This window comes from Dromiciops gliroides, chromosome 1 (assembly GCF_019393635.1).
Source record: "Dromiciops gliroides isolate mDroGli1 chromosome 1, mDroGli1.pri, whole genome shotgun sequence".
In the NCBI taxonomy this organism is placed as follows: Eukaryota; Metazoa; Chordata; class Mammalia; order Microbiotheria; family Microbiotheriidae; genus Dromiciops; species Dromiciops gliroides.
Window position 1 is genome coordinate 110,854,296 of NC_057861.1, and position 25,497 is coordinate 110,879,792.

Genomic DNA, 25,497 nt, shown 5'->3' on the forward strand with positions numbered 1-25,497 from the left:
ATTCCTTGAAATCCTGTATTTTACACGATTTAGAAAGGCCTTAGATAATATCTCCCATTTATATAGTGCTTTTAATGTTTGCAACTAGCTTTATATAGAGAACTACATATCATTACATATACATACAGTTATGTATGTTTACAACTAACTTTATATGTAGTTATAATTATGTATTTATAGATATGATTGCAATTAGTTTTATAGAGAAGTTCATACAGTTATAGTCACATGTTTACAATTAGCTTTATATATATAGTTACTTATAACTATATATATTTCCAACTAGCTCTGTGTGTGTGTGTGTGTGTGTGTGTGTGTGTGTGTGTGTGTGTGTGCAAACCTATATATTGTTGCTGTTCAGTTGTATCCCACTACCCCATTTGGGATTTTCTTGGCAAAGACATTAGAGTGGTTTGCCATTTCCTTCTCCAGTTCATCTTACAGATGAGGAACTGAGCAAACAGGGTTAGGTGACTTGTCCAGGCTCACCAGCTAGTGTCTATTGTCTATTGTTGTTGTTTGCCCCTTGTTTTTGAGGAGGACCATGATGCCTTGATGTCATGACTTGTACTGATTCAAATGAGGGAGGGCTGTGCAGGGTCACCAACTTCACTCTCTCCTCCAGAGTTATCTGGGTCAAGTGGCAACATATACACCAGTGGAAATATATACATCAGGACCAGATATTTTAAGGCCATTGGGGTTAAGTGAATTGCCCAGGGCTTCACAGCTTGTAAGCCTTTGAGGTGAGATTTGAACTTAGGTCCTTCTGACTCAAGGGCCAGTGCTTTCATCTACTTCACCGCCTAGCTACCCCTAGTGTCTAAGGCTAGATTTGAAAGGTCTTTGGACTCTAGGCCCAGACCTCTAACCACTGCATTACCTAGCTGCCATCCCTCCATCCATCTATCTGTGTGTATATAGAGATATGTATATATATTTATATATGGCATACATAGCTATATAGTTATATATGTGTGTAAATAAGTTACAGATACAATACAAATATGTCATAGATATAATTATATAGAGAGCGTATAGATATAGTTTTACATATATATAATTATGTTTGTTCATGCATATTATCATTTGATCCTCACTGATGACACTAGGAGGTGTTATCATTATTTTAAAAAAAAATTTTTTTTTGCAGGGCAATGGGGGTTAAGTGACTTGCCCAGGGCCACACAGCTAGTAAGTGTTTGAGGCCGGATGTGAACTCAGGTACTCCTGAATCCAGGGTCGGTGCTTTATCCACTGCACCACCTAGCTGCCCCCAGGTGTTATCATTATTTACAGATGAGGAAACTGAGGTTGAGGTTAAGAGACTTGTCCAGGGTCACACATCTCGCCAGTGTCTGTTGGAGCATCTGAACTCAGGTGTCCTGAACTTCAAGAATAACATTTTATCCACTACACCACCACCAAGTAGGACTACAGACTATTTGGTCCAATTTCTTCCCTGAACAGACGAAGAAACTGAGGTACCCACAGCAAGGTTCTCTGGAGTCTAAATCCAGACCTTTCCTCACTACAACACATTTTCATAAACAACTCTAACCCAAGTAGGTTCATTCCGGAGATTAGGGGAAGGGGGAGTAAGGGGGAGGAGAAAAGAATCCGGCCCTGCCATTGGCTGACGCATCTGTCGTTGTTGCTCCGGACAACCTCTGTTCCCCGCCCCTTCTTTCTCTCCTTCCCATTCCCTGTAGCCCTTCCAAGCCTTAAGGCTGCGCTTCCCCTTTAAGAGGTTGGACTTCCGGTCTCGTTGCCCCGGGAGTTGGAACGGGAAGTTTCCTTTCCGGAACACCCCGCCCGCCGCTCTCTACTCCCGAATTCGGCCCCGCCACGTCTAGGGGGCTGCACCCTCTGGTCTCCGCCTCCTGTACCTGTCTCCCCCTCCTGCCGCGGCTTCCGCCTCCACAGCCTCGCGGAGCCGGAGCCGGGGCCAGCCGCGTATTCAGGGGGCGGGCGGGGGGGCGGGGAGTCGGCGAAGCTGCTGGTCCCGTTGGCCGGAGCTGCGAAGATGTCGGATCTTGGGGACTGGTTCAGGAGCATCCCGGTCATCACGCGGTACTGGTTCGCCGGCGCCATCGTGGTGCCCTTCGTCGGCAAACTCGGCCTCATCAACGCAAGCTACTTCTTACTCTGGCCGGACGCTTTCCTCTACCACTTCCAGGTATCGGCCCACGGCGGGACTGGGGAAAGGAGAGGACGAGGGGGTGGGGAGGCGCGAACTACAAATCCCAGTTGACTTTGCGGCGGTTAGAGCCCAGGCGGGTCCTGGTCTGGGCTCACTTTGAATCACGGGTTTTGTAGTCCCATGTGTGCGAGCGTAGGCTTCAGAGCGTAGGGTGGGGTCAAGTCCTAGGGAATTGGGTGGAGAGGTCAAAGGCTGGTCTGGTTTTCTGTTCCTCTAGGATTCAACTCATTTCATTTTCCTCTGTTCAGTAAAAAAGGCCCAGGTAATCAAAATGGATAATAATCCAGAGAGGCAAGGGTGGTGTAAAGACCTGGAATTTAGGATCGAAACACCTGATTTTGAATCTGGGCGACCTTGGTCAATCTAATTAACCCTGTGCTTCAGTTTCCTTATCAGTGAGATGCGGAGGTTGGATTGGAGACCCTTACAGACCCAAATCTTGTCCACGTGATGACTAATCAGATCTTCCAAACACAGAAGCACCCTTTTAGTCTAGGATGTTCCTAGATTGGGTTATATTCACAGGATTCAGAGTAAGGCATTAAAGAATGAAGACCGGGTAGTTTTATGAACTACGGTGTTCTCCTCCTCCTTTCCTTCCTTTCCTCCTTCTCTCCTTCCAGTCCCATAGACACAGAACAGGAAATTAAGAGATGGTGACAATTCCCAAGGGATTGGTTCCCAGATGCCTAAAGTGTCATAGTTACCAGATGGAAGGAGGAGAGGAAGTGTAGGCTTTGGGCTTATTTGGGGTCCTGTGTCCTCACTTTGGTAAATGTGGGGGTGGCACTTTGTCATTTTATCTTTTCTTGTGAGTGAAGTTTCTAAAGATTGGACTTGAGGTTCTACTGGAAGAAGTCTTTGAGAAGTACCACTGATTTTCAAAGTGGATGTGGTCACATCATGTGGGAAACACAAGTCAGATTTTGATGTAGCTATCAGCATAATTGAAGAAATTCATCTACTTTAAGATGTTCAGAAATTTATGTACTAATGTGGTGGTATTCAGTTGTGTCCTACTCTTAAGAGACTCCATTTGGGGTTTTCTTGGCACATACTGGAGTGGTTTGCCATTTCCTTCTCCAGGTCATTTTACAGATTCGGAAACTGAGGCAAACTGGGTTCAGTGACTTGCCCAGAGTCAACCAGCTAGTAAGTGTCTGAGGCCAGATTTGAACTCAGGAAGATGAGTCTTCCTGACTCCAGTCCTGGCTCACTCCCTCCACTGTGCCACCTAGCTGCCCAGAAATAGAGTAGAATATTTTATTTTACAGATTCAGATTTATTGCTAGTCAAATCACATTCTCTGATATAATGGTAACTCACATGATGTAATGTCTCTGATATAATGGTAACTCACATTGCTCATAACTCTGTTAGATTACATACTACAAATATTTGTCCCCATTTTATAGATGAAGGAGGTTAAGTAACTTGCTCATGATCACACAGCTAGTCAGTGGCATAACTGGCATTTGAAGCTGAGTCCTCTTACTCTAGTGGTGTCAAACTCAGATAGGGATCCCTGTCAGCAGCATATTGAGTTAGAAAACCACAATTAACATCTATGTTGTATTGTATTTTTATTTTGTTCAATGTTTTCCAATTGCATTTTATTTTGGTTCAGGCCACACTGGGGAGTTTTGCAGACCCCAGGCCATGAGTTTGATCCACCCCTCAACCTCTCCACCTGAAATTACACAATGATATTTCTCAATAGTAAAGATCTAAAATAACATTGCTATGTTCAGTTCAGTCTATTTCCTCACTGTCGATGTTGTGAAGGCATTCCTCTCTATTTACTTAGTGTTATCCTTGTCATTGTCAATTAATGACCAAATTTGTTTCTTTTCTGTTTGTATTCTACTAATCAGCAAATAGTGAATGGCCACTATTTACAGGATGGGCCAAAAGTCATGAATATTTAATAACTCCTTTATTTTTTGTTTTTAATTTACAATACCATAGCATCACATACAGTATATATAGGAAATGAATTTATACTATGTGTAAAAAATCAAGTCTAGTAAATGGCAAAAAATAACAAAAATTTTTTTAAAGTTTTATGAAAACATCAGACTCCTTCGTGACTTTTGGCCCCACCTTGTATTTCTTCACAAAGCCTTTCTTGATCCCCTTTGCAGCTAATGTACTTTCTCCTAAAATGATTTTGTATTTATTTTATTTTGTATATATTTCATATGTGTACATAGGTATAGTAATGTTGTCTTCCCCATTAGAATGTAAGCTCTTTGAGGGCAGGAAGTGATTCATGTTTCTCTTTGTATCTCCAGGTCTTACCACTGACCCTTAATGGCCCTTACTTAAATTTATAAGTTGTTGAAAACTTAGATCTTATGCACCTCTGACTCCCTTCTTCACTCGCCAAAGCCCAAAACAACTGAAACTGATTGACTTGAAGACCTAATTTTGCTCATTTTGTGCTTTTAGGGGGGAAAGTGGCAATATGGACTCAATTAGGGGTTAGGATTAGGAATGAGGTGGAGAAGAGACTTGAGTGTCAAATATAAGCACCTTCTCTAAGGGTTCCCTTGACTCCTCTCTCCTCCCTGTAGTTTTCCTTACCAAGCATTTGGTTCAGAATTGAGTTGGCACAACCAAAGTTCATTTTTTATATAATCCAATGGGTCTGAGCCACAGCATGCCACTAACTCTCAGATGTATGACTCCTAGTACACAGTACTCCATCTTGTTTCTTCTCCATTTACTGGTTGTGCCCTTCACTCAGAAATTTTTGAAGCATGGAGCAAGCCATGCAGAATATCAAGAAGATCCTGGTAAGATCCATCTATCTGTCTGTATATTTTCCCCCCTCCTGGAAGAAAAGTCAGTCAGGGATCTAGCAAGTGAGTGAACATTTATTATGGACCTACTGTGTACTACTATTGTTACAAAAAAAGGCAAAAAAATGGTCCTTGCTCTCAGAGACCTCACAGTCTGATGATGGAGACAACATGTAACGAATGATGTACATACTTGATATAGACAGGATAAACTGGGGGTCATTTCAGAAGGAAGGTACTAAGATTAAGGAGTTCTGGGAAAGGATTCTTGTAGGAAGTGGGACTGAGATTTAAGGAAGTCAGGGAAGCCAGGAGGTGGAGATGGGAAGGGAGGCGGGGTCCAGCCTTGGAACAGCCAGTGAAGATGCTTGTAGAAGGGTGATGGGGTGTCCTATGTGAGGAATAGCCAGGAGGCCAGTGTCACTGGATCATAGAGTATGTGCAGGGGAGGAAGGTATAAAAACACTTGAAAGGTCGGAAGGGACCAAGTTACACAGGGCTTTGAAAGCCAAATAGGATCTGTCGGAGTGCCCCCTAGAAGGTGGAGAGGGGGAGAGAGAGAGAGAGAGAGAGAGAATGAAAACGAATATAGGTGTGTGTGTGTATGTGTGTAGAGAATTATCTAGATTTTCAAATCTCGTCAAGGTACAAAGCATATCTTCATTAGACTGTTGAAAACAAAACCCAAATATGTAGACATGTGTTTCTATCCATATCTATATAAAATCCCATGGGATTTTAGAAAGATTTTATTGAGTCTGCTCATTGGACAGATGAGGAAACTGAGGCCCCAAAAAGTGATTAAGGCCACTCAGTTGCAGTTTCCTGTCTATGGCTATTTCTGCTTCATCCTGTTTTGTATTCTTCCTCTACGCCCTCCTGCAACTGTTTTAGAGATGGAAGAGATCTCAGATATCCTCTAGACAACTGGCGTCAGACTCAAATAGAAACAGGGACCAAGTACATAAGAGTCTCTCTAGGCAGCATATTGACTAGGAAAGCTACATGTTACTATTCTTTATGTTCTGTTGTATTTTTATTTGTTTTGTGAAATTTTTCCTGTTACATTTTAATCTGGTTGAGGATTGTTGTGGGCTGTGTGTTTTGACACCTACTGCATTCCCATTTGTAACTTAAAATCGATTGCTTAGCTTTTTAATTACAGTTCTCTTTGTAGCTTATTGGTTTGGAACTTCAGGTAAAAGTAAATTCTTTTTACTTTGTTTGGTACAACATACATATATTTGTCACGGGTGCTAGACCAGTAAGCTTGGTACTTTTTGTAATTTGCTCTCTGTTCTCAGGCTTGCAGCATATAATGGCTGGAATTTCTTTTTTCTCCTGTATCATCCTCATGTTTCTAGCCTTTCACTTCTCCCAGTTATCAGTAACATGGCTCTTAATGGGGATGCAATTCCATTTTCTTTTTGAAGACTTCACTGAGAAAAAGTTAAGTCTCTTGTTTCACTTTGTATACCTCATTTGTTTTCCAGACACACAGTGAAAATTTTGTTGTCAGATTGGGCAAGGAGAGAATATGGAATTATTATCATTGTTATTAATTAGGCATTCATTTATTTAGTCCTTTAAGTGAGAGGTAACAGAGTATATGTATCCTTGCCTCTGAAACATATTAACTTTGTGGTCCTTGGCATATCACTTTCCTTGTCAGTTAACCTAAGTGACTCTTTAAGAGTTACAGATTTGGGGCAGCTAGGTGGCTCAGTGGATAAAACACTGGCCTTGGATTCAGAAGGACCTGAGTTCAAATCCAGCCTCAGACACTTGACACTTAACTAGTTGTGTGATGCTGGGTGAGTCACTTAACCCTCATTGCCCTGAAAAAAAAAAGTTACAAATTTATATCAGTGGATGGAATTTTTTTATACTGAGACTTCCTCTGTACCAGTGAAATCATAGACCAGGGACCCAACTAAAGGATTAACAAAGCACTGGCTTCCTAATAATCCTATGAGTTAAAGGTCAGAAAATTAGAGAATAGAGCTGGAAAGGACCTTAGAGCTCATTTTGCTCAATCTCCTATTTTATGTGCAAGGAAATTGAGACTATTTTTTCCATATAAATATTTTATTATTTTCCATGAGACTCTTAATTGTAAGCATTATCATGGATAGTGTAGTCCATTTGAAATCAGGACTACCTGGGATCAAATCCTGCTCGACAGTTACTAGCTTTGAGGGCATGGGCAAGTCACTTAACTTCTTTGAGACTGGACTTATCTCATCCCACCTCAGATGAGGTTTAAATGAAATAATGTGTCTAAAGTGCTTTGAATATCAATTTAAGTTCGATATGAATGTCAATTGCTGTTAAATGATACTACCATTTTACAGTTGAAGAAACTGAGGCACAGAAAGGTTAAGTGATATATCGAGTCACACTTCTGGCAAATTAGAACTGGAAATTCCTTTTGGCTAGATTGAGATCAGTATTCTTTCTGTTACTCCATAATTGTTAAGATAACTTGGGTTAGTGATAAAAATATACATGTAAATCTGTCCCTAAATTGAACTTATAACAAATTTACTTATCATTTCCTAAAATGTTCTGAAACTGTTTGCTTTCCACCTGTTTTCTCAACTTACAGAAATAGAAACTGAAATTATAGTTTTGACCTTAACAGAAAAAAATGATTCAGCTTCTAGGTTTGTCTGTGATAAAGAGGCAATTTCAGATTTTCATTTTCATCATTGCCTCTTTAACTCTGATTATTTTAACAAGGATTTTCTAATTGCTCTATTTTTCAAAATTACCTTTCATATTTTACATTCATAAAAGGAATGTAACATTTCTTATGAACTTCAGAATCTTATTTGTGGGGAAGATTTTCCTTCTAAGCTCATTCTACTTAGTTAATACATTACAAACTATTTTTTAAAATGTTTTCATTTATTTTGCTAAATATTTCCCAATTACCCATAAAATTTTTTAACATTCATTTAAATATTTTTTGAATTTTAAATTTTATCCTCTTTCCTGTCCTAGCCCCCTCCTTGAGAAAGCAATTTTATATCAATTATATATGTGAAGTCATGCAAAACATTTCTCTGTTAGCCATCGTTACAAACTAGTTTAACTTCACATTATAATCGTGAGATTACTTGTAAAAAATTATTTAATTCTGAACTTAATGAAAAATAAACACTTGTATATTCAAAGTAGAATAGAAAAAGGAAATCATGTGCAACTATGCATTCTTTATGTTCAGCTTGCTTTTTAAAAAGTATATAACAAATGACTTTCTTTTTTAATCTTTTTTTAATCTTTTTAAAATAGTGTTTTATTTCATTTTTTCCAATTATGTGTAAAGATAGTTTTCAGCATTCATTTTTGTAAGGTTTTGAGTTCCAAATTTTTCTCTCTCTCTTTGCTCATCCCTCCCCAAGACAACAACCAATCGAACATAGGTTATACACTATAATCGTGTTGAATATATGTCCACATTAGTCATGTTGTGAGAGAAGAATCAGAACAAAAGGGGAAAACCGCAAGAAAGAAGAAACAAACAAAACAACCCCAAAAGGTGAAAATAGCATGCTTTAATCTTCATTCAGACTCCATAGTTTTTTTTCTGGATGTGGAGAGCGTTTTCCATCATGAGTCTTTTGTAATTATCTTCGATCATTGTATTGCTGAGAAGAGCTGAGTCTATCACAGCTGGTCATCACACAATGTTGTTGATACTGTGTACAATGTTCTGCTTCTGCTCACTTCACTCAGCATCAGTTCGTGTTAGTCTTTCCAGGTTTTTCTGAAATCTGCCTGCTCATCATTTCTTACAGCACAGTATTAACATATTACTTTCAAAGCAGTCCTGCTTGCCTGTTTCCTTTGGAACTTCCTTCTGTTCCCTTCTTTGCCTTTTAAAAAATACTTCAGTGAGCATGAGGTCACTTCCAATGTGTGTTAAGTCTGGCCTTAAATTACTTCTGACTCTCAGATTGAAGATATGTAATTAAATACTGATTTCTAAAGCCTTGGATTGATAAAGCAGGGAATAATGGCATTTGCTATTTGAAAATTTGTGTATTTATTCTGTGATATCAGCTCATATTAGTGCTGATTGTCTTACTTAATTCTTTTGTATGGTACCTAGCAAAGTATATACCTAGTGTTTAATAAAGGTATTTTGATGATCGTCTCCATGACAAATTAATTTTCTCCTCTACCCTTCTGCATTTATACCATAATTAAATACAGTTCTAGTGTTAGTTGAAATGTTCTTGAGTGATGCTTTCTTGGTTTATTGTTAGTTTTCATTTAAAAAAAAATACTTCACACTGAAATGGGAGAGAATTGATCTTCAAATTTTATAGACTTATTTCAGAACATAAGAAAAAAACCTAACCACTCAATCGAAATCTGTAGGGAGACCCAGTATCTTTGGTTGTTTTTCAGGGTTTTATTTTTTATTTTCTTCTATCATGACATTCTTTCCCTTGGTGATATAATTTGTTTCCTTGGTTTCAGCTGTCACCTCTATAGATGGCTGTCATGTCAGTCAACTGGTAAACATTTATTAAATGCCTACTCTGTGGCAAGCCCTGTGCTCAGTGCTGGGGATATAAAAGGAGGCAAAAGACAGTCCTTGTCCTCCAGGAGCTCACAGTCCTAATAGGGGAGACAGCAAGCAAACAGAGATGTACAAACCAGCTATATGCAGTGATAGGCAGAGATGAGAGGGAGAGCATTCCAGACATGGGGAATAGCCAGAGAAAATGCTTGCAGCCTAGGATCAAAGGGATGTGGTGGAACCAAAGGTGTAAGAAGACTGGAAAGGTAGAGGGGTGAGGTGGTCTGACCTGTGCATTTGGAAAATAACTTTGGTGGCTAAATGGAGGATTGTTTGGAGTGGGGAGAGGTTTCAGGCCCATAGACGCCCCCCCCCTCCCCCCAGCAGGCTGGCATGTATTCAAGAAATGTTGCAGGGGTAGCTAGGTGGCACGGTGGATAAAGCACTGGCCCTGGATTCAGGAGGACCTGAGTTCAAATGTGACCTCAGACACTTGACACTAACTGTGTGACCCTGGTCAAGTCACTTAATCCTCATTGCCCTGCCCCCCCCCCCAAAAAAAAGAAAGAAATGTTGCCACGGTGAAACTGAGTGACTATGGCAACAGATTGGGTGGGGGGGGGGTTGGTGAGAGATATTGAGGAGTCAAAGATGATCCCCTAGGTTGTCATTCTTAAGGGAATAGGAGGATGGTGTTGTCCCTTATGGTAACTGGGAAGGTAGGAACTTTAGTGGGAAAGAAAATGAGTTCAGTTTTGGACATGTTGAGTAGCAGATGTCTACTGGACATCTTCAAGATATCAGAGATGTCTGAAAAGCAGTTGGAAATAAGAGGTTGGAGGTCAGCAGAGAGATTGGAGCAGGAAAGGTAGATTTGAAAATTGTCAGCCTAGAGATGGTAATTAAATCCATGGAGCTGATGAGATCACGAAGTGGAGTACTATGAAGGGAGAAGAGAAGAGGACTCAGGACAGAACCCTGTGGGACCCCTGTTGTGGAGGGCATGATCTGGAGGAGGATCCAACAAAGGAGACTTGAGAAGGAGCAGCATGTATGTAGCTCTAGTCTTGACCTTCTTCCTTAGCTTCAGTCCCCATTTTCACCTGCCTTCTGCCTTTGGCACATTCTGCTTATACATCAAAATCAACATACCCAAAGCTAAACTCCTCAGCCCAACCCTCCACCTCCTACAGTACATTTTCTGTACTGTATTCCCACCCACCCCCTCCCCCTGCCCCTATCAGTACCTGTAACATCTCTATTTATATGAACATCACCAAAATTCTTGTTATAATTCAGGTTCAGAACGTTGGAATTATCTTTGACTTTTTCATGTTGTTCCTACATACAGTCACCAATTCCCATTCATTTGCATCTGTACCTTCCTTTCCATAAACCATGCTGTTTCAGATCTTTGTTACTCTCATCTGGACTATTAAAGTCTCCCAGTAGTTCTTAACTGCTCCAGTCATCCTTTTCCCAGTCTACGATGCACTCTTCTTGCCATGCTTTCCTAAAGCAAACTTTGATCATGTCTGTCACTGTCTTATTCAAAAGCTTTCGATTGCTCCCCATTTCCCTATTGCTCTTCAGTTGTCTCAAACCCCATTTGGGCTTTTCCTGGCAAAGATACTGGAGTGGTTTTCCACTTCCTTATTCACCTCATTTTACAGATGAGGAAATTGAGGCAAACAGGGTGAAGTGACTTGCCTAGGGTCACACAGCTAGTAAGTATCTGAAGCCAGATGTGAACATGGGAAGAGGCATCTTGTTGACTCTAGGCCTGGCACTCTATCAAGCACCACCTGGCTGCCCTATACAACCTTGGGAGGGAAGTGCTATTATTAATCCCATTTTACAGATGAGGAAAGCTAGATTTGTTTTGTTTTTTTTTGCTGAGGCAATTGGGGTTAAGTGACTTGCCCAGGGTCACACAGCTAGTAAGTATTAAGTGTCTGAGGCCACATTTGAACTCAGGGCTTCCTGAATCCAGGGCCGGTGCTCTATCCACTACGCCACCTAGCTGCCCCATAAACCCAGATTTGAATTAGGGAAGATGTCTTCCTGACTTTAGGCCCAGCACTCAATCCACTGTACCACTTAGCTGCCCCCATTTCCCATTGAATAAAGTTCAAATTCTGCCTGCTAGTCAAGGAACCCCACAAACTGCCTCTAATCTACCTTTCCAGCCTCATTTCATACTATTGCCTGCACAATCTTTGTGTCCTTGTATTCCCCCCCCCCTCCCCAGGGTTTGTTTTATTTATTTGAGTGGTGGGGGGCAGTGAGTGTTGTGACTTGCCCAGGGTCACACAGCTAGTATCAAGTTTCTGGGACTGGATTTGAACTCAGGTCCTCCTGAATCCAGGGCCAGTGCTTTATCCACTACACCACCTAGCTGCCCCCTAGAGTTTTATTTATTTATACTCTTCTACCCCTCTTGATGCCTTTTCATCATCTCTACTTGTTAAGTCATACTCATCAAAGCTTTGCTCAAATGTCAGTTTTATCATGAAATCTTACTTGATCCTTGTAACAAGTTGCAGTCACACCCTACTTCAGAATACCATAGCACAGTGCCTGGCACAGAGAAAGCGTTTAATAAATGTTTGTTGACTGACACTTTGTATTTCTTATGAAACATCCCCATTTTCTGCCTTTTATTAGAGATAGGCTATGTTTTGTGTAACGATTGGAATGACGCCACCTGCTGGATACTTACTGTAGAAGAGTTCTGCCCATGAAGCGAAGGTCTTTGAGGGCAAGACCAGGAGTCTTTTCTTTGGCGGGAGGAAGTGACGCGGACTAGTGGGAGGAGGAAGGAAGAGACTGGCGCTGACTCTGGGGCTCTTTCCTTTGGACTCTGGTGGAGAGCAGAGCTAGAAATGTGCTCTCCCTTTAATAGATAGGAATCTAGGTCTTTCTCTCTCTCTTTACCAAATTCTTATTCTCCTTAATAAACGCTTAAAAGTCTAACTCTTGCTAAAGCTTATAATTTATTGGCGACCACTCATTAGATATTTTAGACAGTTTAGCTAGAATTTTAGCCCTTAACATTTGCATAATGGGAAGAGCACTGGACTTGAACCCTTGCTCTATGGGCATGACTCTACTCTGCCTTGTGTTCAGCAAGTCACACAGTCACAGAATCTGAGTTGGCAGGGGCCTAGGAGATCATGGAGTCCAGAGCTCTTAACCTGAGGCAGATTTCTGATCAGTTTGTAAAGTCGGATGGGGAAAAAAATTACATTTTAATTTTCACTAGCCTTTGGGTTTCTTTGTAAGTCTATGTATTTTATGCAGTTTTGAAAAGTGTAATTTTTAAACATGCATTTATTAAGTACCTCCCATGTTCCTGGCACTGAGCTAAGTGCTTTACGGTGTTATATCCTTTTATCCTCACAACCACCCTGGTAGGTAGGTGTTGTTGTTATCTTTATTTCGAAGGTTGAGAAAAATGAAGCAAATAGAGGTTAAATTCCTTGCATAGGATCACACAGCTAATAAGTGTCTAAGACTGATTTCAAGTCCTGTGGCCTATCCACGATGCCATCTAGCTGTCTCCATTTTTGGAAACACTATTCTGAGAAGTCTATAGGCTTCTCCAGACTGTTAAAGGGGTCTAGGACACAAATAAAAGGTTAAGTCCTGATCGAGTCCAACCCCTTTTCTGTAAAATGAAAGGGTTGGGCTAGATGATAATAGAAGAGAAGCAGATCACATAACTCTGGGCTATGGTAGAATCTACATGCATGTCGGCAATAGTTACTATGGTTAGGACAATTTAAAAAATAGAGGCAGTGGTTACAAATTTGCCTCAGTTTCTTCAACTGAAAATGGGGATAATAATAGACCTACCTTCCAGGATTGTTGAGAGGAACAAATGAGATATTTGTAAAGCACGTAGCACCACACTGCCACGTGGGTACTATGTAAATATTATTATTATTAAATCTCAAGATGATTTTGGTGTTCCAGCATTCTGTGAGCTGTATTTGCTTATTATCCAATTGCAGGATTGACATTTAGCAAGAAAACTGGTCTCTCCTAACTTTTTGTAAGTAGTGACACTTTCCTTTTTTCAGTTGCTGGGTCTTGATTTCAGATATTCCCCTGCTCCCCTTCCCTGGCAGCCTGTCATATGGAGCAGTTACTTAGTGATTATTTCTGTAGCTGCCTACAGACAGCTCAGTTGACATCCCCTTCTCTTAACTTGAGGGTGCAAAGTGTTGAGTTAATACTGCTTTGCTTTTCTTCTATAGAAGCCTGGCTTCTGAAACGTTTCAAGAAGGGCTGAATGAAAGGGGGAAAATGCTGAAAGTTTTAAGTTAGGTCTACGAGAAAATACATTTAGTCTTTCTCCAAATAAGTAGAATATTGTAGAGATTTGTTTTTAAAGGTTATATTGATGATCATTTTTTAATATCACTGGCACTTTCCCACCCCTAGAACCTCCTCTAGTGACAGTGATGTACATTTAAACAAAACAGATTGACATATTGGACAACTTATTGCATACCTCTAGTCCTCCATCCCTGTGCCAAGAGGAAGGGAGATTTACTTCTGAAGTTACGATTAAGTCATTGTAATGATAAGAGGTCTGGGTTTTTTCCTTTTTGTATAAATTATCTTTTTTTTATTATGAACTTCACAAACATGAACATTTCACTACATAAAGAACAGAAAAGAGAATTATTCATGAAAGTGAACTTCTGTTATGTGTAGTTAAGTTAAAACAAGTTAAATTTTACACAGTAACAGAACTACCCTGCTTGTCTAAACATCTTTCTGCTCTTTCTTGGGTCATTTAAAAAATGTTTCATTAAGGAGGTTTTTGCCCTTTTTCTAATGATTTTCAGTATACCTTTCCTTTATATTATTGTGGTCATTGTTTAAATTGTTCTCCAGGTTCTGCTTGTTTTGTTCTGTATTGATTCATACAAGTTTTCTCAAGTTTCCTCCAAATCTTCATATTCATTTTTTCATGTGGCATGATTACATTTATAGTTGGGTTTGTTCATCTCTTCCTCAATCAGTGGACAACCACATTCTTCCCTGCCTTCCCCTCCCCCCCATTCTTTGCTATTGCAGAAAGTGATATTAGGAATATTTTTGTATTTCTGTCTCTGACCTGCTTGGGATATTTGCCTCAGGAGTGGTATTCATGGATCAAATGCACGTACATAGAGATCATTGACCATTTTCTAGAATGGTTGAATTCGTTGACAGTTCCCCAAACAGTTCATTCAAGTGTTTCTCTTCCCATAACCCCTCCAACATCTACCATTTTGTTCTGTTGTCTTGTTCATTCTGCTTGGTTTCGAGGTGAAATATTGAGGTGATTCTCATTCTGATGCATGTTGTACTAGATCACCCCTGAGGGCCCTTCTAACCCCAGGATTCTGTGACATCCCATTCTTATTTGTACTCTTTGCTTCAATTTAGAGCAAAACTCCATATGGCCCACCCAGAAGGTGAATAATTATGTTTTATGTTTGTATAAGCTTTCAATTTTTCATGCCTTGTTTCATTATAGCTTTACAACTATGTGGTAAAGAATTATTATCCTCAGTTGATAAATAAGAAAATTAAAGCATAAGTTATGTGTCTAAGATTATTAGGTAGCTCACAGTTATGATAGAGTGTCATGCCTGGAGTCTGGAAGACTCCCTGAGTTCAAATCTGGCCTCAGACACTTACTAACTGTGATCCCGGGCAAGTCACTTAGTCCTGTTTGCCTCAGTTTCTTCATCTGTAAAATGAGCTGGAGAGGGAAATGGCAAACCACCCTAGTATCTTTGCCAAGAAAGCTCCAAATGGCATCATGGAGAGTTGGACATGACTGAAAAACAACTAAACAACAACAAAGTCATAGGATTTTAGAGTTATAGATGATATTCTTCTTAGATCATTTTGCTTCTATTCAGTTGATTTGGTTCCAAACTAATATACACAGATTAACATTTGTAATCTGCCAGTGTGTGTGTAGGTAATATTCCCTTCCCTCAAAATTCTGGAGATAAAATGAAAACTTCAGCATCAGTATTTGAGTAGGTGATCATATAAAATAGAAGCTGTCAGATTGAAAAGCAAGAGGAGAGATTTAGCTGTATTTTCTGTAGAAATATCATACTTTTATAGTATCTTATCTTGCCAGGACACTCAATACTTGTGATAGTTTAATGTTTCACATGAAGAGTTAATATGGGGGCAGCTAGGTGGCACAGTGGATAGAGCACTGGCCCTGGAGTCAGTAGGACCTGAGTTCAAATGCGGCCTCAGACACTTGACATTTCTGAAGCTGTGTGACCCTGGGCAAGTCACTTAACCCCAATTGCCTCACCAAAACACCAAAAACAAAGCAAAAAAAAAGAGTTAATATGTGTGGTGGTGTTTTACATAATTGCACAGGTATAACTGATTACTCATTCCCTCAGGGAGGAGGGTGGGGAGGGAAGGTGGGATAGAATTTGGAACTCAAAACTTTAAATACAAATGTTAATTTTTGTTTTTTTAAAAAGAAGTTAATGTGTGGTTGAAGTCACTTTTTGAGTCCAGTTGTTTTCAGTCATGTTTGACTCTTTGAGACCCCATTTGGCAAAGATACTGGAGTGGTTTCTCATTTCTTCCTCCAGCTCATTTACATATGGAGCAACTGAGGCAAACAGGGTCACATAGCTGTAAGTGTCAGAGGCTAGATTTGAACTTAGGAAGAGAAGTCTTCCTGACTTCAGTACCAGCACTTCATCACCTAGCTGACCTGAAGTCACTTAGATGCCAATAAAAGTGTGGTAAAAATTATTTGTGGTAAAGATTAATATCGAAAGTTTTAGCTGAATCATTTGGGAGGGGCCACACCTGGCCCACCCTGAGATTACATATGCTACTGAGAAGGACTTCCCCTTTTAGGGGAGGAAAAACTGAACGCCACTGGAAGGGAGGTAACTTCCGGTAGGTGGGGTATGTTCAAAAAGTTGGCCCGGCAAGCAGTCTGGTGGTGTCCTGAACCTGGCAGTGGCATGTGTTTTGCTCTGTTTCAGGCGACTGCTGTTCTAATGAGTAACTGTAGATTGAACAGGGTTGGTGAGTTTAACCCTAAATTCCTTTGAATTAGTTTAATTGGGAACGTTCTGAGATCGCATAGGCTAAGCTTAGAGTTAAGACTATCTATCTATATTTCTACTTCCTTATTTCCTTAATTGGTTTCACCTTTGTGGTTTAATTAATTCCCAAGTAATAAAACCTGATCCTTTATGAACCTAAAGCTCAGAGGCTACTTTTCTTATTGGCCTGGGAGGAATATATAAAAAGGAAAGTTCAAAGGGGAGATTAAACCTAAAAGAGTCCATCATATTTCCAGGACCCTAATATTAAGATGAGTCACCCAAATAACGCTCCGTATATCAAATTTTGGCACTTACAAAAGCCAACTTCTTGGGTAAATTTAATTAATGGGAAAGGGTTTGTTTGTGGGTTGTTTTTTTTTTTAATGTCAACAGCCATGAGTTCTAAAGAGCCGGTGTATATTGTTGCTAAAAACAGTACTGTGGTATCTATTAACATTTGTAAAACTCAAGTCAGAAGGAATTATAGTAGTTTCTTGAATGAATAAAGCTTTTACTAAATGCTTACTATGTGCAGAGAACTGGAGAGCCAAATAGAAAAGTAAGACAAGGAATTTGTCTCAAGGAGCTCCCATTTTAATAATAACACACATGGAGGATTTTGGCTGCAAGGGACAGGGGTGGTGATGCGTCCTCTTTAATGCCATTTCCACTCATTTCTTTTCCAAAGTCAGGCTCTAGATAGTTTCTTAAGATAAGTGGAGGGGCAGCTAGGTGGCACAGGGGATAAAGCACCAGCCCTGGATTCAGGAGGACCTGAGTTCAAATCTGGCCTCTGGCACTTGATACTTACCACCTGTGTGACCCTGGGCAAATCACTTAACCCTCATTGACCCACCAAAAAAAAAAAAAGATAAGTGGTGATGTAGGGGAAAGAACAATGGACTAGGAAGGCAGTACTATGGCTTTGGATTTTAAGCATTGAGCCTTAGGTCCCTCGTCTGTACAGTGACTGAGCTGGACTGGAAACCCACTTTTAGCCTTTAAATTCTGTTTCGTTCAGTTGAGAAAAGGAAATGTAGAGATATTGTAAGGATAACTTCAGACAGTGTGTCATTATAATAATCTAGTGTTGTGAGATTCCCAAAAGAGCTGCAACCTAGTCAGACTTCTACCTCTTGACTTTGTTTTCTAACATGAACAATAACCCAGAAAACAATATGGAAGAGAAACAGTAGGACTCCTGTTTTGAGTTATTATCATCCACAGACTGTTTTGAATGTTCAAAACAAAACTGGGAATCTAAAACAAATAGGTTGTTACCCTAGTTTCTTTTCTCTCAAATTCCAGTGGATCGCTGTTAACCTCCAGGATCAAATGACTTTAAAGCCCTTCATAACTACCTTTCCAGTCTTCTTACTCCTTGTTATTTTTATTGTTTTTTTTTTTTTATCAATGCCTGGAAGATATTGGTGTTGGGAGATTCACTTTGCGAGCTAAGTAATGATGGACGATATAGCATACCAAAAGAGATAATAACAATGAATCTCCTACCTCAGTGTCACCTTGGCAGAGTGGAACTGTGCCTGGAGTGTCCTCCCTCCTCACCTCGATCTCTTTGAATGCCTGGAGTCCTTCAAGACTTAGCTCCTTCTGTATGAGGCTTTTTCTGGTCTCTTCTCTGACTCCAAGGTTTCTTTTCTTTTTTCTTTTTTTTTTTGCTGGGCAGTGAGGGTTAAGTGACTTGCCCAGGGTCACACAGCTAGTAAGTGTCAAGTGTCTGAGTCCAGATTTGAACTCAGGTCCTCCTGAATCCAGGGCTGGTGCTTTATCCACTGCGCCACCTAGCTGCCCCCCCCCCCAAGGTTTCTTTGAATATGTTTCATATATGAACTCTGAAAGCCTAGAAACTCCTTGAGGATATTTCATTTTTCCCTTTGGATTCCTAGCACCTCCTCACACAGTGCCTGGTATTTAGTAGGTGCTTAATAAATGTTTATTGATAGATTACAACCGGGGGCGGCTAGGTGGCGCAGTGGATAAAGCACTGGCCTTTCATTCAGGAGGACCTGAGTTCAAATCCGGCCTCAGACACTTGACACTTCCTAGCTGTGTAACCCTGGGCAAGTCACTTAACCCTCATTGCCCTGCCCCCCCCCCCCCAAAAAAAAGATAGACTACAACCTCAGAGAAGCAGATTTAGGCTTGATTATTAGGAAGTTTTTCCTTACAGATAGAGCTCTAAGGCAGTAGAATGGGCTACCTCTAGAGGAAATGGGTTCCTTCTCACTGGAGGGTCTTCAGACAAAGACTCCCTGTTGGCTATGTTGAGAGGGAATTCTTGTTGACAAACAGATTGACTGTATTATTTTCTTACTGAGGCCCCTTCCCCCTTGTAGGCTCTGTGGAGAGAGGATGTTGGGAGCTCTCCACGTAGTATGAACCTGGCAATCTAGAGAGGCTGGAAGGAGTGTTAGTTGCTAGAAAGGTACTTACTATTCTCCATCCTCACTCCCCCATCCCCACCCCCAACCCATACTGGAGTCCCCTCACTCTAATGTGGTGGAAGCAAAATTGGGTCAGCCTCACTGTGCTGATTGGTCCTCCAGTTTCCCAAGGTTAATTGGTATTGAAGGATGCCAACTAAGTTGGTTACTGTTGTTTGTCCACCTTAGCAAAGGCAACCAGAGATCATTAGTCACTTTAGAGAGAGCAGTCTCTATGGAATGATAAAGTTGAAAACCATATTGTAAGAGGTTAAGAAGAGAGAAAGCGAAGGCATCTATTCTAGATGGCCTTTTCCAGAGGCTAGCTCCTGACTCACTAGGCATTGAAATAAATGCTTGTCTTCCCTTTAAGGGTTTCTCTCCCTTCTTTGCTCCCCTAGTGTTTTCTGAGTGGAGACATGGAGTAGCTGGGGGCACTTAGGTGCCATAGTAGATAGTATGCTATCTTTGGAGTCCACAATATGCAAGTTCAAATCCTGTCTCAGATACTTGGTAGCTGTGCAGTCCTGGCCAAGTCACCTAACCTTTTTCAGCTCTTAGTTTCTTTATTTGTAGTTTTTTATTTTATTTTTATTTTTTGGTGGGCCAATGAGGGTTAAGTGACTTGCCCAGGGTCACACAGCTAGAAAGCATCAAGGGTCTGAGGCCGGATTTGAACTCAGGTGCTCCTGAATCCAGGGCTGGTGCTTTATCCACTGTGCCATCTGGCTGCCCCCGTTTCTTTATTTGTAAATCTGGGTAATAACACTATCCTCTCTTACAACTTTGTTGTGAGGAGAAAGCCCTATGTAAATGCTTCTCTTCCTCTTCCTCTTCCTCTTCCTCTTCTTCTTCCTCCTCCTCATTATTGTTAAACCACCTGGAGAAAGGCTGCCTAGGAAGTAGTGGGAGTTCCTTTTCCTACTCCCGTAAGGTTTGGAGCTTGGGCTTATAGGATCCCAGAAAAACCTGGATGTCGGTAAGAGGACTTATATAGCACTTTAAAGGTTGTAAAGGTACTTTAAAAACGTTATTTTTATTTGCTCTTCACCACAGCCTTGTTAGTATTATCCCCATTTTGCTGAGGCTGAAACCTTAAGTGACTTGCCTAGGGTCACACAAATAGCTACTGCATTTACTTGAGTCTTTCTGACCTCAAGTCCCGTCAGTGTCTTAGTCACTTTGCCGCAGAGCTGACTTAGTTAATGATTTCTTTCAGCTCTTGAGATATTTTTTGCTTTTGTTGCCATTAAGGGAGAATGCTTTGCTAAGGTCTATTGTGGCTTTATTTTGTGTCAGAATGAGCTTAACTTATTAATGTTTCTGAATCTTTGTTTTGATTTGGACAGATCTGGAGGCCAGTCACTGCAACCTTTTTTTTCCCAGTTGGCCCGGGGACTGGATTTCTCTACTTGGTGAATTTATATTTCTTATATCAGTATTCTACACGACTAGAAACAGGTATGTTTTTCTTTCCAATGATTTCCATATGGGTGTGGGCTTTCAGGGTGGCCTTTGCCTACTACATCTGTCCAAATGCTTTCTTGTTTGATGGGATATTGAGGGCTATTAGGAGAAGAGAAGCCCAAAGTCTGCCTTTCATTTGGGGCTTTCATTTGTAATTGGGTACATTCACTTTTACATTTTTTTTTGGTTGGGGGTGAGGTAAAACATCTTGGGTAATTAAGGCCAGATAATAGTCTTAAGTGGAAGTCACTTGAATATCATTTGAAGAGAAACTTAGCTCAGTTTAGCTACATATTTGGGCTATAATCTTATGATAGGTTTCCAGATTTATGGTTTGAATTCTAGGTACAGTGGAACAACTTTCAGCTAAAATTTTCTGTTCACTAAATTGTAATTTATTCCCTGCAATACTCTTGTGTGCTCTTGTGAATTGCTACTTATATTAAGAGATGGTAAATCGATACTACTGTGATAAAAATGTGAAAATAATTTGGCTGTTAAATTTAAACGGTTTTGAAAAGGTTGACTGACTTTTAGAGTCTTTATATTCGTGAAATAAATTTACTGGCTATTAGTTCAGGATATAGATTAAGGGTCCTGAACTGCCCACGATTCTAATCAAAACTTAAAAATCAAGAACTTACGCCACTGGAAAATGGGAGTTAACATCTTTATTGTTAGGCAAATATGAGGCTTATTTAACATTTTAAACTTGAAGAAAAAATTTATGTTGCACTTTTCTTAAACTGAAATTCTCAATAAAAAGCTATTACAAAAATGTAGATAGAAAATACAAGCATCTTATTCTACATATAAGTAGATTCCGTCATAGATTTTACCTTCAGAAAAGTGAAGCATCCAGATTCTTATTTTATGTGTGAGGAAATTTAAAGGAGAGGCTAGGTAATTTACCCAAGGTTGCACAGCTGTTTGATGGCAGAAGGTATCCTGAATGTCACTGTTGACCAAGAGACAACAGTCATATGGCAACCCAGCCCTCTGGCTTTCAGTTTCTGAGCATATTGTTTCCCTTAATGAAATGGTCTTTCTGGATGACTAATAAGGGCTTTTCTGACTCTAAACCTGTACTCTTGATATTAGTACTTATATATCATCTAGGTAGCCAGTTTTAATTCCAGGCTGGCTTTCCCTAGTGTGCATGGTTTATTTCAACACCGAGCTTGGCTTAGCCAGCCAGGATTTGCTCAGGAAATGCAAACTGCTTTTTAATATTAATCAAAACTCTACATAATTAGATAAATCTAGGCATTTCAAGCCAAACGTGTTTTTGATAGTTTTTTTTTTGGTGGTTGTTGTTGTTTTTTGCAGTTGTACCCCTTATTTTTGTGGATAATTGAAAACTTGATTATCCACAAATGTAACTGAGCAAACATGAATTCCCACCAAATCACATAAGAAATTTGGGTTAGAAGAGCTTAGAGATAATTTTGTTCACTCTGCATTTTTGAGATGAAATCTAGCAAATTCAAGTGGCTTATCCAAGGCCACACAGCTTTCTTAGGACAGTTAGGACTGTCTTCCAGCTCAGTGCTCTATCCATCAAACTATTTAGACTCAGTAAATTGGACTTAATGCAGTTTTTACAGCCCCAGGTGTTGCTGCCTGCATATTTACCAGCCTGACCAAATTTGTAAGGTGCTCAGTATGTGTGGGTGCTTGCTTATTCATGAGGCTTCTGATTTGAATGGGAAATGGCAATTTGAGACCTGTTAATTTGCAAGTTTTAATTCACTCAAGTAGAAAATGTCAGTTTATTCAGTCCGTGTGATTACAATGTCTTAAGGACTCAGAATCCAAAGTTGTCTTTGAAAAAAGTATAAGACTGAAAGCCATCTTGAAGGCGTAAAAGCCTTCATTCAGAAATCGAATTTCACTTGGATTCATTACTTTGAGACCTTAACATTAAGCTTTTCTCAGTGTTATGGTCAGAATAGTGAAAGCTGCAGTGTGTGTGTGTGTGTGTGTGTGTGTGTGTGTGTGTGTGTGTGTGTGTGTGTGTGTGTATAACAAATGCACTTGGAGGAGACTGATGCTTGTCGTTCATGCACTTCTTCCTAGATTGAACTATGTTCTGTGGGCAGTATAGATTTCTTTCTGGTTTTCTTATCAGCCTCCTTAAAGACTCCTTGTAACCAAGAATACTCTAGTTTGATTCCTGGCTCAGACATTTCCTAGTTGTGTGACCCTGGGGAAATCATTTAACTATGCTGAGCCTCAGTTTCTTCACCTACAAAATGGTTGCTAATAGCAGCACCCACCCTTACAGAGGTGTTATTAAAATCAAATGTGATAACATATAGGGGGAGCTTTGGAAAAATTAAAGTACCATATAAATGCCATTATTGGGGCAGCTAGGTGGCACAGTGGATAATGCACTGGCTCTGGATTCATGAGGACCTGAGTTCAAATCTGGCCTCAGACATTTGACACTTACTAGCTGTGTGACCCTGGGCAAGTCACTTAACCCCAATTGCCTCACAAAACCCCCCCACAAAAACATAAATGCCATTATTACTACTATGGCTACTAAAATTCAGTTCAACTCACATATTTTTGCTATATATTAAGCCCTGTATTAACCACTGTTCCTTTTCATATGATTGGCTGATGGGACCTAGTCATCTTTTTGAGTAGAAATACCTCCCTGTGAAAGGAAGGTCAAGGAGGACCAAGTGCTACTTCTTTATTTGTTCTGTTGGGCCTTGACCTTCATCTTTGATGTGGGAGGAGGAGTTGTACACCTGGGTGTGTGCTCCAAAGACATGTAATAAACCCAAGCTTAGAAATCAGAGGGTCACAGGCCATGTCTTGTTTCTGACATTAACTTGGGTTGTGACTTTGGGTGAGTCTCTTCATTTTTTTGGTTCTTTATTCTTCTTTTGTAAAATGGGGGTGACACCTCCCTTCCCTACATTAGAGAGATTTTTGAGAACTTTATGAATTTTCAAAATGCAAAGTACTGTAGCTATGACTGTGGGTAGTTGAAAAGGTGATTGACATCTGGAACATAGCAGTTCCCCATTACATGTTTTCATTAAAATGATTCTTTTTATTAGGGAAACCTTTGCAAATAACAGAATTTGCCTATTATGCAGATTTTGAAGAGTCAGTGAGTGATTTTCTGGAGTTGAAAGTTGGAGGGTCCTAAATTCATAGATTTTTTTTGTTTTGTTTAAGAAACAGTTTAGGGGCAGCTAGGTGGCGCAGTGGATAGAGCACCGGCCCTGGAGTCAGGAGTACCTGAGTTCAAATCCGGCCTCAGACACTTAACACTTACTAGCTATGTGACCCTGGGCAAGTCACTTAACCCCAATTGCCTCAACAAAAACAAAAACAACAAAAAAAGAAATAACAGATGACCTTTTTAAGGTGCAAAGTAGTCAAGTGACTTGCCTAAGGTCACATGATAATTAATGATAAGAACCCAGCCCTCCTGGGCTTTCTTTGTCCAGGGCATCTTCTGTGCTGCCTCCTGCTGGCTGGGGCTTGCTGTTACTTCTTGTGAATCTCTATAATCCTCCTTGGAGACATTTAGAGTATGATTATCCTTAGAGCCCTTTGTATTTGATCGCAGGACAGTGCATCAAAAAAGCACAGTGGAATTCAGATGGGGAAACCAGAGCTGACTTCACTTGAGTGACTTTAGTTTGGGATTTTTATATATTAGCACCATTTAAAATATCAGGAAAGCTTGTTTTAAGTTAGCTCTTTATCATTTTATTTAGCAAGCTCTCTCAAGCTCTGCCCTTCATGAAATTGACTTTCTTCTTGTGGTTTTTCAGCATTCTTTTTTGTTCCCCATTCTGGAAATGCGCTATTTTATTTACTTATTCATTCATTTAGGTGCAGGGCACGTCTTGATCAGGAAATCTGAACTTGTTTATTTTTGTTTTCAGGGGCTTTTGATGGAAGGCCAGCCGACTATATGTTCATGCTCCTTTTTAACTGGGTTTGCATCGTTGTATCCTTTTGCTCGTCATTACTTTCTGGGTGAATTAGCCCCTCCTTTTTGTGTTTTGAAAATCCAAACAGGATTTCATCAAACCCTGCACATTGGTCTCTTTGCTTGCTAGCTAATCCAGCCTCTTCTTAAAAGCTGCCCCAGGGTTAAGGAGAACTATGATGCTTTTCCTCACTATTTCCTTTGTGAGACTTTTCACATTTTTGTGTGGGTTTCATTACTCTTCTTGCTTCCTGTTCTTTGTGTTCTCACGTGTGACAGCTCATTGACTACGGAAAAAAGAGATGCAGTACCTTAAGGGAGCTTTGAAAACTGAGGTTATCCTGGAAATTTAGTCTGAAATCAGTACCCTTTTGTCACTACATTTTTTCCCTTAGCTTCAGGTACTCAGTGGTAATTCAGCATCACCCCCCCTCCCCCCAGTAAAGACCCTGACTCCACAAAAGGACTGCATGGAGTCAGATTTGCTCTTTGCATCAACAGAATTGTCAGCAAGCCGAGCCCTCTGTGTTCTGAGTCCTTCTGACAGACGGTGAGAACGGCAGAAGGAAGGAACTTGGTAGTTCAGAGTTGGTGAGGCTGGCAGCAAGAAAAATTGCCTTTGGGCTTTTAAACTTCCATTTTCAGCTTTGAAGAGAGCCAGTAAATAGGGCCCTGTTGGGTCTTTTCTCCCTTTTTGGGGGGAAGTTGTTTTCTGACTGTAGCCACACTTTGAAGTCCAATAATAAGCTCAGCCCCAAGTGTATTGGCAGTCCCTGTTCCAGAGGGATGAGCACTTGCCTTGTCCGCCTGAGATAGAGGGCAAAGGCTAGGCAGATTAGAGTTTTGTCCATAAAAGCAATTAATTTCTACTGTTGTATGCTTCTTGATGGCATCTGTTTTAAAATGTGAAGAGTCACCACAGACTAGGGCATCATGTAGTATGTGCTTGGACATTTTAAGCAAACTGAACTATGG

General features: G+C 40.3%; 1 protein-coding gene across 2 annotated transcripts in view; it reads left to right on the forward strand.

Annotated features, from left to right (window-relative positions):
* Positions 1 to 1,795: 1,795 nt before the first annotated feature.
* The window catches only part of DERL1 (derlin 1), a 35,199-nt gene continuing 11,497 nt past the window's right edge, over positions 1,796 to 25,497 (forward strand). The window contains exons 1-3 of one of the 2 annotated variants that reach the window (XM_043973703.1): positions 1,796 to 2,179; positions 20,441 to 20,552; positions 24,476 to 24,540. In XM_043973703.1, coding sequence (XP_043829638.1) covers positions 2,027 to 2,179; positions 20,441 to 20,552; positions 24,476 to 24,540 — 330 coding nt within the window. In that variant the 5' untranslated portion in view covers positions 1,796 to 2,026. Of the gene's footprint in view, positions 2,180 to 2,445; positions 2,466 to 20,440; positions 20,553 to 24,475; positions 24,541 to 25,497 lie in introns of those variants that run through there. The other variant, XM_043973712.1, reaches the window with a different exon arrangement.